At 42.5% G+C, this 17,018-nt stretch overlaps 1 protein-coding gene across 1 annotated transcript; it reads right to left on the reverse strand.

The window, feature by feature from the left end:
* Positions 1–1,355: 1,355 nt before the first annotated feature.
* On the reverse strand, positions 1,356–10,398 carry LOC134634128 (uncharacterized). The gene is made up of 7 exons (XM_063483195.2): positions 10,143–10,398; positions 9,747–9,953; positions 9,427–9,608; positions 7,296–7,789; positions 4,736–7,095; positions 2,086–4,638; positions 1,356–1,534 (listed from the first exon to the last, which is right to left on the reverse strand). The coding sequence occupies exons 1-7, from the start codon at positions 10,396–10,398 to the stop codon at positions 1,356–1,358; spliced, it is 6,231 nt and encodes a 2,076-aa protein (XP_063339265.2).
* Between the last annotated feature and the right edge of the window lie 6,620 nt (positions 10,399–17,018).

Consider the following 17,018-nt stretch of genomic DNA (forward strand, 5'->3'; position numbering starts at 1 on the left):
GGAGTCAGCTGAATGGTAAGAACAAGATCCGGGCTATCAACACCTACGCCCTGCCCATGATCAGGTACCCTGCTGGGATAAACTGGCCAAAGGAGGAGATAGAAGCCACTGACATCAAGACAAGGAAGCTCCTGACCACGCATGGAGGGTTTCACCCCAAGTCCAGCACCCTGAGGCTGCACACTAAGCGGAAGGAAGGATGCCGTGGACTGGTGAGTGTCAGCACCACAGTCCGGGATGAGACAAACATCCACGAATACATCAGGAAGATGGCCCCAACCGACCACATGCTCAGTAAATACCTCAGGCAGCAGAAACCCAAGAAAGAGGAGGAAGACGATGAACCATCGTGGAAGCCCCTGCATGGTATGTACCACCCCCTGGACAGAATGTACCACCGGCAGATAGAGGAGGTGGCTGATATCTAGAAATCCTACCAGTGGCTGGACAGACCTGGACTGAAAGACAGCACAGAGGCACTAATCATGGCAGCACAGGAACAAGCTCTGAGCACAAGATCCATAGAGGCTGGAGTCTGTCACACCAGGCAAGACCCCAGGTGCAGGCTGTGTAAAGATGTGCCTGAGACAATCCAGCACATAACAGCAGGGTGCAAGATGCTAGCTGGCAGAGCATACATGGAACGCCATGCGCCATGGGTGGCTGTAGCTCAGGTGGTAGAGCAGGTCCGCCACCAATCAGAAGGTCGGTGGTTCGATCCCAGGCTGCCTCCTGGCTGCATGCCAAATATCCTTGGGCAAGATACTAACCCCATGTTTGCCTACGGGTGGTGGTCAGAGGGCCCGGTGGCGCCAGTGTCCGGCAGCCTCGCCTCTGTCAGTGCGCCCCAGGACAGCTGTGGCTACAATGTAGCTTGCCATCGCCAGTGTGTGAATGTGAGAGTGAATGAGTGAATGACTGAATGTAGTGTAAAGCGCTTTGGGGTCCTTAGGGACTGAGTAAAGCGCTATACAAATGCAGGCCATTTGCCATAACCAAGTGGCCGGCTTAGTATACAGAAACATCTGTGCCTAGTATGGCCTGGAAGTCCCGAGGTCAAAATGGGAGACGCCCCCAAGGGTGGTGGAGAATGACCGAGCTAATCCCAGATACAGAAGTCCCATCTGTATCTGGGACTTCCAGATACAGACGGAAAAATTGGTGATGGCTGACCAACCAGACATAGTGGTGGTAGACAAACAGAAGAAGATGGCTGTAGTGATAGATGTAGCAGTTCCAAATGACAGCAACATCAGACAGGAAGCAGCAAGTGAGGCTGGGGGAGATCACCTCTGAAACTCGGTCCCTCAGTATTGGTACCCCTCAAGGATCTGTCCACGACTATTGTTCTCCCTCTACACCAATGACTGCACCTCCAAGAACTCGGCTGTTAAACTCCTGAAGTTTGCAGATGACACCACCGTCATTATACATGGTGCCATGCTGCTGTATCGCAAGCTTTTTTCCATTACTGTCATTAATTCAGAATGTTCGTCAACTTTATAAGTTAACAGTGATGAGTACTGGCCATCACCTGATGGAGAATAATTTATATCAAACAAGCTGTAGTAAATAGAGAGAACCCAGTGACAGATGTGACAAGACAAGATAAAAGATAAAACATTTATTTAAATTCAAAAAAATAATAAGATAACACACTTTACATAATTTAACAGTAAAAGCATTTATCAAGAGTTAACTGTGTAGTTGCAATGCTGTTTTTCTGTATGATATTGGCAATTTAAAACAGTGATATAAAATATCCTTTGAAAACTTCCAGTTAGTAAAATAGATGACATTTTGTTAAAAAACTGCATTAGAAAAACATGAACCAAAATCAAAAAAAAAAAAAAAAAAAAAAAAAAAAAAAAAAAAATACAAAGGATGCAAAGTACTGTAAAAAAAAAAAGTTTGATTAATATATGAACTGTCCTTTATTACAATGTCCATTTTAATACTTTGTAATTGAATCTCAATGCAAAATATAGATTGAATCCATTATTGTAGTGTTGTGATGGCTGATTGTATTTATACAGTAATATCTCTATTTCAGTTTTTACAATCTGGTAGAAAATTCAGCTTCACCTGGTAGAGACTCTGGGTTCTCACTGACACTTTCGCCTTCAGCTCCTTCACTCAGTAGAACTGCCATTGTTGCAATAGTTGCATTGGGATCCAACAGTTTCACCAAAGGCACATTTACACCTCTACCCTGAAAGATCAAATTCTGCAAAGTCATAGCCTGCATAGAGTCAATGCCTAAGGATGAAAGTGGTAAATCATCTTTCAGCTCACTCTGCTCCATGCCAATGGTCTCACTAAGTAGAGAGACAACATAGTCCTTTGGAGAGACGCAGACATCTTGTTTAGTTTCAGAGTAAGTCTCTCTAGATTTTTGAAAGGCTGCCTCAACTAATGCAGAAAGGCGCATAGTCAAGGCTTTATTTTGGGAGAGGATATTGTATCTGATGTTTCTGAAGTGAAACCTGCAAACAGCTTGCTGGGGTTGGTTGAGCACAAGGCATTGCTCCAAGCTTTGATAAATCTCAGCCAAATCTAAAATCATCATTCCCTTTGCCTCCAGAAAACGCTGGAAATGTTCTTTGTTCAAGAGCAGACCAAGGTTCAGAGCTCCCCAGTTGATAGACTGTGCAGGCAAGCTGAGTCTGTATTGACAGAACAGATCGAGAAACGTATTGGCTGCTGCGTAGTTTGTTTGTGATGCATTTCCCAGGAAAGCGGAGATGGAGGAGTAACATACAAAGTAATCCAACGGACAGTGCTTTGTTGCATAGTGCAAATTCAGGACACCGTTTATTTTTGGCCTGAAAACCTTCTCGTACAGAGATCTGTTAAGGGTCTCAATCAGTCCATCATGCAAGACTACTGCACTGTGAAACACACCTCTGATCAGACGACCAGGGAACTTCTTGCCAATGACATTGATGACTTTGTGCACATTTTCAGAAACAGATATGTCACACTCCATGCTGGTGATGCTGTTTCCACACTGTTTCTCCACATTGTTGATTTCTTGCTGTACTTCTGGTGTGGGCTTGCTTCTGGAGAGAATGACAATGTACTCACCACCTCTTTGTGAGATGAACTTAACAGTCTCAAAGCCCAGACCAGAAAGACCACCTGCCACTACATACACAGACCTCTTTCGAAAAAGCCGTTTTTTTGTTGGGAGAAGTGGAATCTCAGACAGTGTGCTGCCAAAATCATTTTCTAGAGCTACGACAGCCAATTTCTTGGAGCTGAAATATGAGTCTGGTTTTGCTGAATCAATGCTTTTTCTTTCAGATTTTGCACTCTGAAAGGTAAAGCTTTCAAGAGCCAATTTCCCATTAAGGTTTAAGGACTTAAGCCAGTGATAAAAGTATGGCCTGTGTGTTCTCAGGAATCCCTTTTGGAAAATGACTGGCATCTGAATTGTCTGTACATGAACACCTTCATTTGCACTTTGGAACACTTCCTCAACGACTAGATCCTGCTTCTGAGATTCACATACGATTACAACATGTTGTAACCCTGGAAAGTTGCAAATTTGAGCAGTTAGGGATTCATCAAATGGAGGCAGAATGACAACTGCACCCAAAAAAGTTCCATTGCACTGCGTTTCAACATTCACATTCCAGCCTGATTTGAAAGCGCTAAATGCCAAGACTTTCACTAGTGCAGAATCAGGCACAGAGCATATGATTGTTATATTACGCTTGGCTCTGTGCAATGCTTGGTGCAGGATTTCCCATGCTAGCACAAAGTAGGAAACACACGGTGTTTTTTTGAGGACTGGGAACCTTTTGGTGCTGTAGCACACTTCCTGTGGTACTCTGATCTTACTTGCTGCCACCACAGGATAACAGGAAGCAACATGTTCTCCCACTTTGAATTTCCTTACATCTTTCCCAACTGCTGTGACAGTACCGCTGAAGTCAAGAGCGAGCAGCTTGTGTTTCTGAGATGATTGCGTGTTCCAATACAGTGTTTTGCCGAATTTTAGTTTTGAAGTGCTGACTGGGAAATAGTCGGATGAGTGAACACATATCTTACTGGGCTGGATTTCAATGAATGTATCACTGATCGGCTCAGCCTCCTCGTCAGAGCGAATGGCACTCAGTTGCGTAATTTCATTTGGATCAGCTGTCAGAAAAATACAAGGTTCAGACACTGCAGATGTATAAGTGCCTACTTTATTGTCAGTAATTTCTAGCGGGGTGCGCACAATGGAAGGTTTCAAGACCTGTCCATCTTTTACCACCAGTTCTGGGTGCTTGCTGCATGGGTATGACCTTAGGACATCAGACAGAGCTGCAATGTCCTCTGCAGAGATCCTGCTCATATCAATCAGCTGAAAAGAAAGATCTGGTAGCTCTGCAGCGAACGATCGTGTCATACCAACAAGAGCGAAACCTGGACTTACGTGGTCTACTGTGATGTCAGATGAACGGTAAGTTACTGCTCTAATTGATTTTGGGAAGTGAATTCGCTTTAGCTCAACAACTATTTGGCGGAAAATCTCACAGCAGTCAGCTAGATTCTGCAGGATGATTTCAGCTGGCCGTGATGTGAGGTCTTCTTTGCCCCACAAAAATAAGACCTCATCAAAGTTTTCCCTAATCTCTGATTTTAAGACTTGCCAAAAGAGAAGGGAAACCATTGCCCAAGATGTCCTTTGCATATGTGAAGGGAATGTAAGTAGATGCTGAGTCCACAGTATCCACAGTATCACAGAACACCAACGCCTTTGGAGAAGGAGTAGGAATGTGATCATTTGGGATAACGTTGAAGGCATTGTGGTAGAAGTACTCATCTACCACATGAGAACGACTGCCTAGGTACTTGATTATGACATTTTTGACCTCAACCAACACTCTGCCTTCCTTGTCTGCAAAGCACCCACAAACCCCAAAGTGATCAGTGCCCACATCAGTTGCTCTCAGATAAATAGTCATCTCATTTTGCAAAGGTTCAAAGACTGTAAGACTTCCTATTTTGGCAGGAAATCCTGGCCTGCCAGCAAAGATGTGCTCTACTGTAACTGGGAGAAGCTGCAGCAAATAATCCAGCAAGACAGGATGAATGCAGTAGCCATGCAAATGAGGCTGAAGTTCTTCGGGAACTGAGACTTTTGCAAAAGCCTCTTTCAGATCATCTCCATAGTGCACATCCTTCTTATTCTGGAAGATGTCTCCATACTGAAAACCTCCTTGAGAGAGATATCCATAAAACTCCTGAAAGCTCACTACAGATGTGCATCGTTTGTTGATGGAGCTTAGTGAAATGCACTGCTCCTCAATCAGCCTCTCTTTCTTTGAAACCACAGTGCCTGATGCATAAAGTACAGATGAGGAGAGAGCGGTGAATCTGGTTTCCCTCTCTGTTTGTTCTAGTTGCACTTTCATTTCAGGTGGATTCTGTGTTAAAACAAATGGACTGTGAAAATTGACACTGAGCTGCAGTGAACTGAGAGGTACTTTTGGTTTAGCACTGGCCATGCACGCAGCTAAACCCAACTCAGCATAGAAAGCACCAGGGATGATGGGTACATCATTATGCTTATGCTCTTTCAAGTAGAAAGTAGAGTCAGACTTTAGATCACAAGTGAAAATGTTGCTTTCACTTCCTGTCTGACACAGCACAGGATGATTGCTTGCTGTGTTATTCTGTGCTGCCCCAATGATAACATGCCTGTATGAGCAGTCAAATTGATATTTAGGAAAAGGCAGAGGCACTGTCTCATAGCCTTTATAGAAGGTGTTCCAATCTACTTGAACGCCGAGTTCAAACAGTTTAGAAACAGACATGACTGATTCTTGATCTCTTTCTGGCTGCACGGAGGCAAGGACAGCCGTGTCATTTCCCAGAGATTCCATAATGTTTCTCTGCAGTGCTCTTCTTGGACCTATCTCAACAAACACCGTGTGCTTCTTTCCTCTAGTTGCTGACTGTACCGCCTGCTCAAAAGCAACTGGCTCACGAATGTTTCTAGCCCAGTATTCACCTGTGCAGAAATCTCTCTGCTGGACTTCCTTCCCTGTCACTGTTGAGAACAACTCTGTGTCAAGATCATTTGCCTGTAAGATGCCAATTTTTTCCACAATTTCTGGTAGAATTGGGTCCATCATGTGGCTGTGATAAGCAGCAGGGACATCCAGCACACGAAGGAACAGATTCTGACTATTAGCTGAGGTGCTTAGCTCCTTGTGGAAGCGCTCAATTGTGTCTGCATCACCTGAAAGGGTGCAGGACTGTGGGCTGTTATATGCAGCAAGGCAAATTTTACCAGAGTAAGGAGGGAGCAGTGAAGATACCTCTGATACAGCCATGTTGCTGATCACGAGCATCTTTCCCGCGGTGACTTTTCTCTGGAGAGTGCTGCGGAAATATATGACTTTTACTGCATCCTCCAGAGACAAGAGACCAGAGCAGTGAGCGGCTGCCACTTCACCAACAGAGTGTCCAAGAATTGCATCAGCTTTGACTCCCCAGTGCCTGAGCAAGGTAGTAATCCCAACCTGAATAGCAAAGAGGAGAGGTTGGACAACGTCTGGGTTCTTGAAGTCGCTGCTCTCAAATTCGCTCTCAAGCGTATCCAGGATGTCCAGAGGACTCAGCTTTTGGAAAAGTTCCTTAATTTCTTTGATCTTTTCTCTGAATATAGGCTCGTTTTTTAGTAGCTGCTTGCACATACCATGGTAGGTGACACCATTTCCACAGAAGACAAAGACTAACCTTGGATCTGAGAAGGCAACGCTGACATTTTTGCCAGTAGTAGCAATTAGCTTCTCTTTTAGATTAACTACAGAAGACACTGTGATGGCCTTTCTGTATTTATGTTTTTGGTGGGTTCTTCTGCAAGCTGACGTGTAGAGCAAAGAATCTAGATCAAACAGTTTTTCTGCCTGTAGCTGATTGATGGTATTTTCCATCATCATGATAAGTGATTTTGAAGAATTTGCAGATATGACAAAATACTTGACTTGCTTCTCATCACGCCTTTGCTTAGAATATGGCTGGATGTGCTGTGTGACAATGGCATGTGCATTTGTTCCCCCAAAACCAAAGCTGTTAACTCCTGCAACTCTTGCACTAGAGCAGGGGTCCCCAATCTCAGTCCACGAGGGCCGGTGTCCCTGCAGGTTTTAGATCTCACCCTGGGTTAACACACCTGAATCACACGATTAGCTCTTTACCAGGCCTCTGGAGAACTTCAAGACATGTTGAGAAGGTAATTTATCAATTTAAATCAGCTGTGATGGATCAAGGACACATCTAAAACCTGCAGGGACACCGGCCCTCGTGGACTGAGATTGGGGACCCCTGCACTAGAGCTTTCCCATTTTTCTGGCTCCTTAGGAATTTTAATGTTTAGTGCTGTGGTATCTACACTGGAAGTCTTATCAGTGTAGAACACCGAAGGAACAATGGTCTCATGCTTCATCATCAGGAGAACCTTAATGAGTCCAGCAACTCCAGCAGCAGATTCTGTGTGTCCAATATTGCTCTTCACAGAGCCAATCCAGAGTGTCTTTGAACCGGGAGGTCTAGATTTACCAATGACGTTGGAAATGCTTTGTGCCTCTGTTGGGTCTCCAGCTGGGGTTCCAGTCCCATGTGCCTCCATGTACTGGACATTTGCAAGGTCAGACTCTGAATAGATTCTGCGGAGAAGCTCCTCTTGTTGTGTCATGGATGGTTTGGTGATTGGCGTGACAGAGCGGCCATCTTGGTTTACAGCAGTTTTGCTGATTATACCCCAGATATGGTCATGGTCTTGAAGAGCCTGTCAAGCAAGAAAAAGATAAAAATGAAACATGAATAAAAGTGTGTATTGATAAAGAACATCTTATACCAGAGTCAAATACAGTGGAACCTCGGCTTATGAAGACCCCATTTAACGAAAAATTCAAGTTACGAAGGCACTTAACGGCAATATTTTTGCCCGTGGTACGGCAAAATGCACGTGTAACGAAATCCGTTTGCGAAATGCATTTCGGTGTTCCACGTGAAAGACGTATTGTTGTTGCAGTGCGCCATTTCGTGTGCTTTTCGTTTGCAATTAGCCTGTCGTTCATTCATAATGGGGCCGGCATAAGGCATAAATATGAGCAAGTTTAAAATAATGTTAAAAAAAATATCGTTGCACAGTGTATGCACGTACATTATTGTAAATATAAGTTTTAGTTTTAATGTTTAGAATTAAATTCCATAATGTTATGTACATGTACACGTACATATGTATGCATGCATACGTATGCTTTCTTCAGCCTCCACCAAGAACTTCGTCTTCAGCCAGCATCGCCTCACTCAAAAGGCGATGGAAAAAGGTGCTTCGACTTGCGAAAATTTTGACTTACGAAAGACCCTCTGTAACGAATTAATTTCGTAAGTCGGGGTTCCACTGTATATGACACGACATATTTGAACTTTAGCTTATAGTTATAATTATATAAACTAGATTGCACTGATGTGAGTTGCTCAGCTGTTGAGATAAATACTGCAGAGATTTCCACTTTGTCTGAAATTAAGTGGCACTTTCTCTATTTTGCTTTTATTTTGTGTAAAGCTGTAAAAAAGAAACCCTTCTTTTAACTGCTTCCTTTTTCACAAGGGATTGACACAGTGGATGGATCCATATTTTTGATTTGGCACATATTTTTTCACATGCTCTTCCAGATGCAATTGCCCATGCTTCTCCTGGACATTTTAGGCAAATATTTTAACCACTGTACTATGGAGCCACTTGTACAGCTATGGAAAATACATTTGAAAATATCCTCTATATAAGCTGGTTGATTAAAACTAAATTAACTGTGCAAAAAACTGTTTGATCAGCTGAAATTAAAATTAAATGCTAAACCAAACTGTTGGAGACAATTTTTATAACGCTAAGCGAGCAGGTCAATCACGTTTGATGGAAAGTGTACAGTTGATCACTGCAGTTAATTGCAAATGATCACTGAATATGAAAAAAAAAATTAAAGGGAGTCATTGGTGTGTTTTAGCTCATCCTCCCGAAGGACCAACAGCTCTTTGTGATGGCAAGGTATCCATCGCCCATCTGTCTGTCGCTCCACAATCCACAAAGACTGCAACTCCCCAAAGAATATTGCTCAGATTTTAGCTAAACTAGATTAACTGTAATTAATATGACAGTTTGTGTGCCTGCTTTACTAGTTATCAATAGTTTGTGCAACAGAGCCAACCAATGACAAGAAAACTAATAACTTCCTTTCTGTATTTCATGTATTATAGTAATCTATGAATTGTGATGGATCATCAGCTGGTTGAGCTACTACATCACCAACGTCTGAAAAACTGTCCATTTAATGTTTAAATTCCTGACGTTTTGACATTTTTTTATAAGGTAAATAAAGGAAACCTAAATTGTAACACCATCATTAATCCGCATATGCTGACCTTTTTCAGTGGCTTTAGGAGAACTACTCCGCATCCCTCCCCTCTGCCGTATCCATCTGCTCTGCTGGAAAAAGGTTTGCTGGTTCCATCAGGGGAGATCATTTTGGCTTTGCTGAGCAAAACAAACAGTCTTGGCTCAATTATGCAGCTGACCCCTCCACAGACAGCCATTTCACAATCGCCTGATAGGATAGAACACATCATATAATCCCAACCAACCAATTATAATGCCGCATTGTAAATAAATATGACACTATAGAATTATTTTCCACCAGTTACTCTGCTAATAATTAACCTGAAGTTATCTATGCTGGACAGACCTTGTTTTATTGACTGACAGGCAAGATGAAGAGCCACAAGGGATGAAGAACAGGCAGAGTCTAAGGATAGAGAAGGTCCGGTGAAGTTGAAGACATAGGAGACTCTGTTTGCTGCAATACTCATGGCAAGCCCTGTGCCAGTCCAGTGGTTGATCACACTTGGGTGCACATGTGCAGCATTTGTTTCATAATCTCTGTTCATTATTCCTATAGAGAAACATAAAACATAAGGGTAATGTACTTATCATTCTAACATTATTCATTTGAATGGATTTAAAATTTGATGGAAATTCTGGTATAAAAAGGTATCAGTTTTTTTTTTTTTTTTAATTTTAACATTATTTTAACACTAAACAATAAAAACACAAAAACACAAATAAGCGTTTAGTGCCTTACCAAAAAACACTCCTGTTCTGGTCCCACTGGCTTTTTCCATTGGAATTCCAGCATTTTCTAAAGCCCTGTAGACACACTGCAGGAGCTGTTTTTGCTGAGGATCCATTTGTTCCACTTCACTGTCACTGATGCCGAAAAACCTGTGGTCGAATTCATTAAACCCGAAAATATCAAAAACAAGAAGGTCAGATTCAGGCAACGGACTAATGATGCAGTAATTATGTTTTAAATTCTTCCTTCTTAGATTACTTCTCATGTATGTGTTGCATTTACAGTGTGATGCATGTACAGAATCTTAACAGCTTTACAGCTACTTTAATGAGTTCCTTTTTTTGGTTTGTACGCAATTATAGCGCCATACTCCACCAAAAGATAGGAAACTAAAGCAACTAAAGGGCAGATTTGCAGCTTAAATCCAAGGAGCTAAAGACAAAAGAGTTACCCCATTGGTAAAACACCTAACAGAATCCCTACAGTCATGGTAAAAAAAAAGAAAAAAAAAAGTACATTTTTCTGTTCTGAAGTTTTACATATCTGGACATGATTAACAGAATTTGGTCCAGGTCACAAAGTCAGGCCAACACAACCTAAAGTGAACTACAATACATATGGCATATTACACCATGCTGTTATTTCAAACAAACAAACAAAACAAAAACCTAAGCCAAAATGCAGAAGAATTGATTAAAAAAAACATTTGACAGGACTCAGTTTCTCACAGGGGCTGCACAAAGTACACCCTTTCTACTTTCTACGTAGAAATTAACTGGTTAACTTGCAGCCAAGTGCTGCAAATCAAACAAACTTAATTTACTGATCCAAAAGTTTAAGCAGCTCACACTTCTTGATCAGTTATGTTTTGGCAGTTTGTTGGTCTGGTTTGCGTTAACACAGTGTCAGGGAGGAAGGACACTGTGGCAGAGGTGTGGTCCCTGGCTCGGCTGCAGGGGAGGGCTGGTGCGGTGGGCCCAGGGGGGCGGTGCCGGCGAGGCGGGTGAGGCCACGGGTGGTGATGATCTGGTTAACAAAGAGTCTTTCTTATTGTGAAGCTGGAGACTGGGAAGGAGGTGTGTGTCAAGACCAGCTGAGAGCTGAGACATTGCCTGTGGAAAACTGCAAATAAAACACAAACGTGAACACCACAACAGTGTGTTGGGTCCATCTTTACAGTGGTGCTGAAAACCCAGGATTGGGGATGTCAGACCCACACACTGCACCGCCTGCCGAGCTTTTGTAAATGCTGGCGGAGATGGTGAATATGAGTTGCGATCAGGCAGCTGCCCAGCGGGAGCATCTGGGAAAGCTGCAGGAACACGTGGAGTGGCAGACCCAGGTTCTGTAGCGGCTGGTCAGGGCCGTGCGTCGCCACCTCCCCCACCCCGTCCACTACTGGTGGTGATGGGGGACGGTGACGACTCCCAGGTCTTCTTGGAGACCTTCCAGGCCACGGCAAAAGCGTGCCAGTGGCCTCTAGCAGAATCGGTGCTGTGGCCGTGCTGGACCGAATGTGCCTCTCCCTGGAAGATCATTGCCTGTGGTTCCAGGCTGGTGCCACCAGCCCGCCAGCCTGGAGGAGGCTGTCACGCTGGCAGAGCACCACCTGGCCGCCAGAGCGGAGGAGCTCAGGGGAGGCAGCCGGCCACCAAGCAAACAGGCCCCAGTGCCAGTGCCGATGCGCAGGGTCCCCGTGCCGATGCGCAGGGTCCCCGTGCCTGCACAAGTAGAGTGGACCCCTGCGCTGAATCTCACCAACTTGTTTTTTTTCCCGGACGAGGTCCTGCCGGCTCCGGAAATTCCCACTGGAGCATTCTCATGATGACACCCTACGCTCAGCCTTCAACCAAGTGATAGAAACTGATGGTCATGTTGTGCGCCCTGAAGCCGTGCAGACCTACATGTGCTTTGTATTGTTGAAAGACAGGTTATATCGAGTGACTTGTGACACTCGCACGGAGGACACACACACCCAGTTGTCTGTGCTACAAAGGCGCCGGGAAATGATTTTCCAGGTGGCTCACTGTAACCCCATGGCAGAGCATATGCGATACGACAAAACTCTGGAGTAAATAATGGCCTGATTTTATTGGCTGGGCATCCAGGCAGATGTGCGCTGCTAGTGCGCATCCTGTCCGGAATGCCAACTTGTTAATCAGCCAGCCATACCAAAAGCGCCTTTGCGCCCGCTCCTATTGATGGTGGTCCCATTTGAGCGCATTGGCAGGGGCCTCATCGAGCCCTTCCACCGGAGTGCACATGGCTATTGCTTTGTATTAGTTCTTGTGGATTATGCAATGCGATACCCGGAAGCAGTGCCGCTGAGCAACATCTCTGCAAAGACTGAAAGACCTGAAACGGCATCCCGGGATGGATGCCGTCTTTCCTAACAAGACCAGGTTTCCTCCAGAAAGTTTCCCCAATTATCTATAAAGCCCACATCGTTTTTTGGACACCACTCAGACAGCCAGCAATTTAAGGAGAACATGCGGCTTAACATGTCACTCCTGGTCCGATTGGGGAGGTGACCAGAGAAAACTACAGAGTCCGACATTGTTTTGGCAAAGTTGAATTTAGTGACCTCCGATTGACGTAACCGGGTGTCATTACTGCCAACATGAATTATAACTTTACTGAATTTACGTTTACCCTTAGCCAGCAGTTTTAAATTTCCCTCAATGTTGCCTGCTTTGGCGTACCTTTGGTGTACCTGGGGCTTCAGTTTAAGACTATGCTTCCCCCCCTCACCGTGACCCAGCCCTCCTGTTTCCCCAGCAGCACCGGCCCTGCCGGGAACCAGCTAGTGGGGCCTATGCTACCTTTGGCTGCACCGGCTACAGGGGCCTGGATACCTATGGGTGTACCAAGGGTGCGAAGGTGAGTCTCCAATTCAGTGATCCTGGCCTCCAAAGCTGCAAAGTCCAAATGGTCAGTTCTGTGGCTTACAAGGAGACAAGACCTTTGAAGATTTATTTTGTTTTTGAAGCCCTTCAGTCTCAGGTGCCATCTGATGGTTATGGGGCTGCAGTCGGCGCTTGTAACAGCCTTACAAGCTGGGTCGAGGATGTCTTGACGGGAAGCCAATTGGATCCTCTGGCTCAGTGCTGGTGAAATTTGTTTGGGTCTTCTACTTGACTTTTTTGTTCCATAACCCTCAGGATCATTTAAGAAATTTCAAATGACTGTCTTGTCATGCGTCCCACCTCAGCAGCGATGTTGCGCTGCGAGAGATCCTGCTTATGCAGTTCAACAACCTGACCACGTTCAAAAAGGGAAGGTTTTTTGCCTTTGCCATCAGAACGTCAACAACCATTTAATTTCAAAAAACTGCTTCCTGTCTCTTAAATAACTCAGAAGTCCATTAGGCTATTGTCATGAAATTAATATATTGTTAGTGCTTATTTAGTGCTGATTGTTACTTGTTTTTAATATAGTTTGCTTCCAGTCTAAAAAGGGCCAACTCCGAGTAGAATCTGAGCCAAAAGTACTGACAGGAAACTGCATGCTTTTGCAGAGAACAGGAAGCGTGCAGACAGAAAGTGAAACTAAGCAGAGTTGTTTTGATCGAAACTGTGTGTGTGACGTATAGCAGAGATATATATACGGATGTAGCTTGTAATACTTTCAGACCTGAGCTTGTGTGTTCGTGTGTTCGGGCCTCCATTTCCGGAAATGTAAAATAAAGATTATTTTTTGAGCTTGACCACTGAGTCCAGTCTTTCTCTGTTGCCAAAAGAATTCAAAAGAACGGAATTTAATACCATCTCCTGTCTAGATGGATTACAGCACAACTGATATTTTATTATCATTCCCTAAAAACCTTGTTTTAAGTACTTATGCTTCATGAATTGGTCTCCTAGGGTGTACACATTTTTGTGGAGTTCGACTGTAAGATCCCAAGCAATCTGATTGAGAACATTCAGCAGGAAAGGCCTAAACTAACTGAATTCTGCAGTTTTCCAGCAGGGACAACACCATCTGAATCAACTGCCAGATTTGCCTCCCTGCAGCTTCATCTACTTCCTCAAAAATTCTAAGATATAAGTATAGGGGGGCAAAACAGCACTTCTATGGAGTGATCGAAATTTAAATTTTCCTCACCGCCTGGAAAATTGCATCCAATTCCCACCACTGCAATGCTCTCTTCAGTTTGTTCCATTGTGAAAAATCCAGAAAATCACTGAAAAATAAATAAAACGAAACATAAATCTTTAGTGTGTCAGCAACGAAAAAGTGTAATTAGTCCACTTTAGTCATGCACCACTGTATCCTTACATCCATCCCGTTGGCAGTTTCCCTCACTGATGGTATCACTGCTGGACTTGCCGTTCTTATAGCCAGCTTCTTTTCTTAATCAAACATTAATAATTTATGGTAAACCTGACCATGGAGATGAAGAACTTCAGTGCACACATTTATGGTGCCTCGCAAGTCAGTATATTATATAATAGCGTGGTTTTATCACAGTTGCAGTTTAACTAATTACCATGTTTAAAATCTTGAAAAAAATCTGGAAATAATGAAAAAAGACATTTTATACTAACTCATATTGTTCATTAATAAGACAAGTAAGTAATAAGTAAGCCATAAGTGTTTTTATCATGTAATGGTCATGTAACTGTTTTTGTCATGTAATTGGATTGCACTTTGTCAGGCGCCTACACTAAGACCTGAACACCTTGGGTGTACCATGTGAAGGCTAAGCTTCTGCTGGTCTAGCTCTTAGGGACACTGAGGCACACAAACGCCCTGACCACGTTAACTGAAAAATAAAACAAAAAATTAAATAAAATATTCCTCATCAGATTATAACAACTAAAAACAGGACATTTACCTTAATTGGATGGCCTATATCAAATACAACAATAACACTTCTCACTACTGCCAATATTAAATAAATTAAATATGTTTATATTATGTATTGGTGGCCCCTATAGACAAAGCACGCGCAAACTCCAAAGCACCGGAAGTGCTCCAGGACGCTAGGGGCAGTGTTGAGCTCGATTTGCAAAATAAACGGCAAGTTTGTTGTAAATACATGGAGTTTGATACTGGCGGAAAACACCTGCAAGGATAGAACAACCACACTCATATATTAAAGTAATTAAAAAAATGTTCATTTACCTGTTACTACCACACACTAAATCTGGTCGTTGGTACTTCCTGGCTTGTGTAGCCACTAGGTAACAAAAGCTCAACACTGCCCCTAGCGCCCTGGAGCACTTCCGTTGTGTTTTGGAGTTTCGGAATTTGTAGGTGTTTTACAGTTTGTAGGTGCTTCTTGGAGTTTGTACGTGCTTTGTCTCTAGCGGCGTAATATATATCTATACACTAAATATTAAACTAAAATGGTAGGCCAAGTTATAAAAAAAGTCAATTTACCAAATCTCGAAATATAAAACTGAAAAATAGAATAAAAAATAAAATAAAGAATAAAATAAAATATCCATCAGATCTTTACAACCAACAACATAAAATTTATCTCATTGGATATCTTAATTCAAATAAATTTGCAAAATAAAGTAAGAATACAATAAGACCTCTCGATATAGCCAGTATTTACAAAACTAAAAAGGGTTGGCATAGTAATAATAATTAAAAAAAAAAAAAAAAAAAAAAAAAAAAAAAAATCACCATGTCTTTTCCTACATTTTTTTTTTTTTAACAACAGAACATTTTAACTTCTCTTCTTTTTTTGTGTGTTGTTTTAAGCTTGTTTATTTTCCAAGGGACTGAACTCTGTTTGCAACTGAACAGCTTCAGTCTGCTTTCTCCTCAATCAATTCTACAACAAGACGCAGCTTGGCAATCTGTCTCCAGGTTAGGGTCGCACCCTAATAGGTATCGGCAAGAGGCGGCGGAGTCTATTACAAGTTTCTCCACAGGCATAAAACAATGTTTTTTCTACTGCAATAGAAGACTATGCAACCCACATCAAGCTGTCATAGAAAAGTTAAAAAGGCCAAATTTCACGGCTCAAACCAGATATTCACACAAGAGATCGACTAATTACCTGCACCTGTTCTTATAACAGGGAAAAACCCAGCCCTGCCTACCAGGGGCGGTTTCCAGACTCAGGTCTCACCTGTCTCAATTGAATCAAATGTTTAATGATTAAATGAATAAAATAAATGATTAAATACATGATTTTATTAACTTGATAAAATATTTCAGGTTCTTGACACAACAGAACATTTAATATTTTGGTACAAGGAAACGCAGACGTTCATGAGTTCATAAGTTATTATTAGATGAATAATGTGTCTGCCTCAGTAATAATAATAATAATAATAATAATAATAATAATAATAATAATAATAATAATAATAATAATAATAATGAGGTGACGTAATGAAGGATAAAGTAATGCACCCAGTGTTTGAGTTCAGGCTTCAGACTGGTTTAACCTTTAGCAGGTCCAGTGTTAAATTTAACAGCAAATTTTGGTTTAGTTTTAGTCATAATTAATCATTTTAGTTTTAGTCGACTAAGCATCACAAGAGGATAGCAGAATAAATCTAAAGGTTATTCATTTGACCAAAATAAAAAGTGTGAAAATTTTTACCAGCAGGAGTTGCTCCATTTTATTTTCCTTGACATCAAATACAAAATGCGTCGGTACGCGCGCTCTTCTCCTTACAAATGCTGAAATTTTGTCGCTTTTCCGTGAGAAGAGCATGGGAATAAATAACCTCCCACACCCACACCCCCATTCCCCGGGAGCATATCAAACGTGCCGGTCTAACCTTTCTGCACAAGGAAATTACTTCTGATTGGGTCACTTCCAAACTCGCCCCGCTTTTCTACACAACTTAAATTAGTTCTGATTCGACCTCATTTTCATTCGTTGACAAAACTGTCAATACATGTCATTATCCTGTT

This window comes from Pelmatolapia mariae, linkage group LG9, assembly GCF_036321145.2.
Source record: "Pelmatolapia mariae isolate MD_Pm_ZW linkage group LG9, Pm_UMD_F_2, whole genome shotgun sequence".
Lineage (NCBI taxonomy): Eukaryota > Metazoa > Chordata > Actinopteri > Cichliformes > Cichlidae > Pelmatolapia > Pelmatolapia mariae.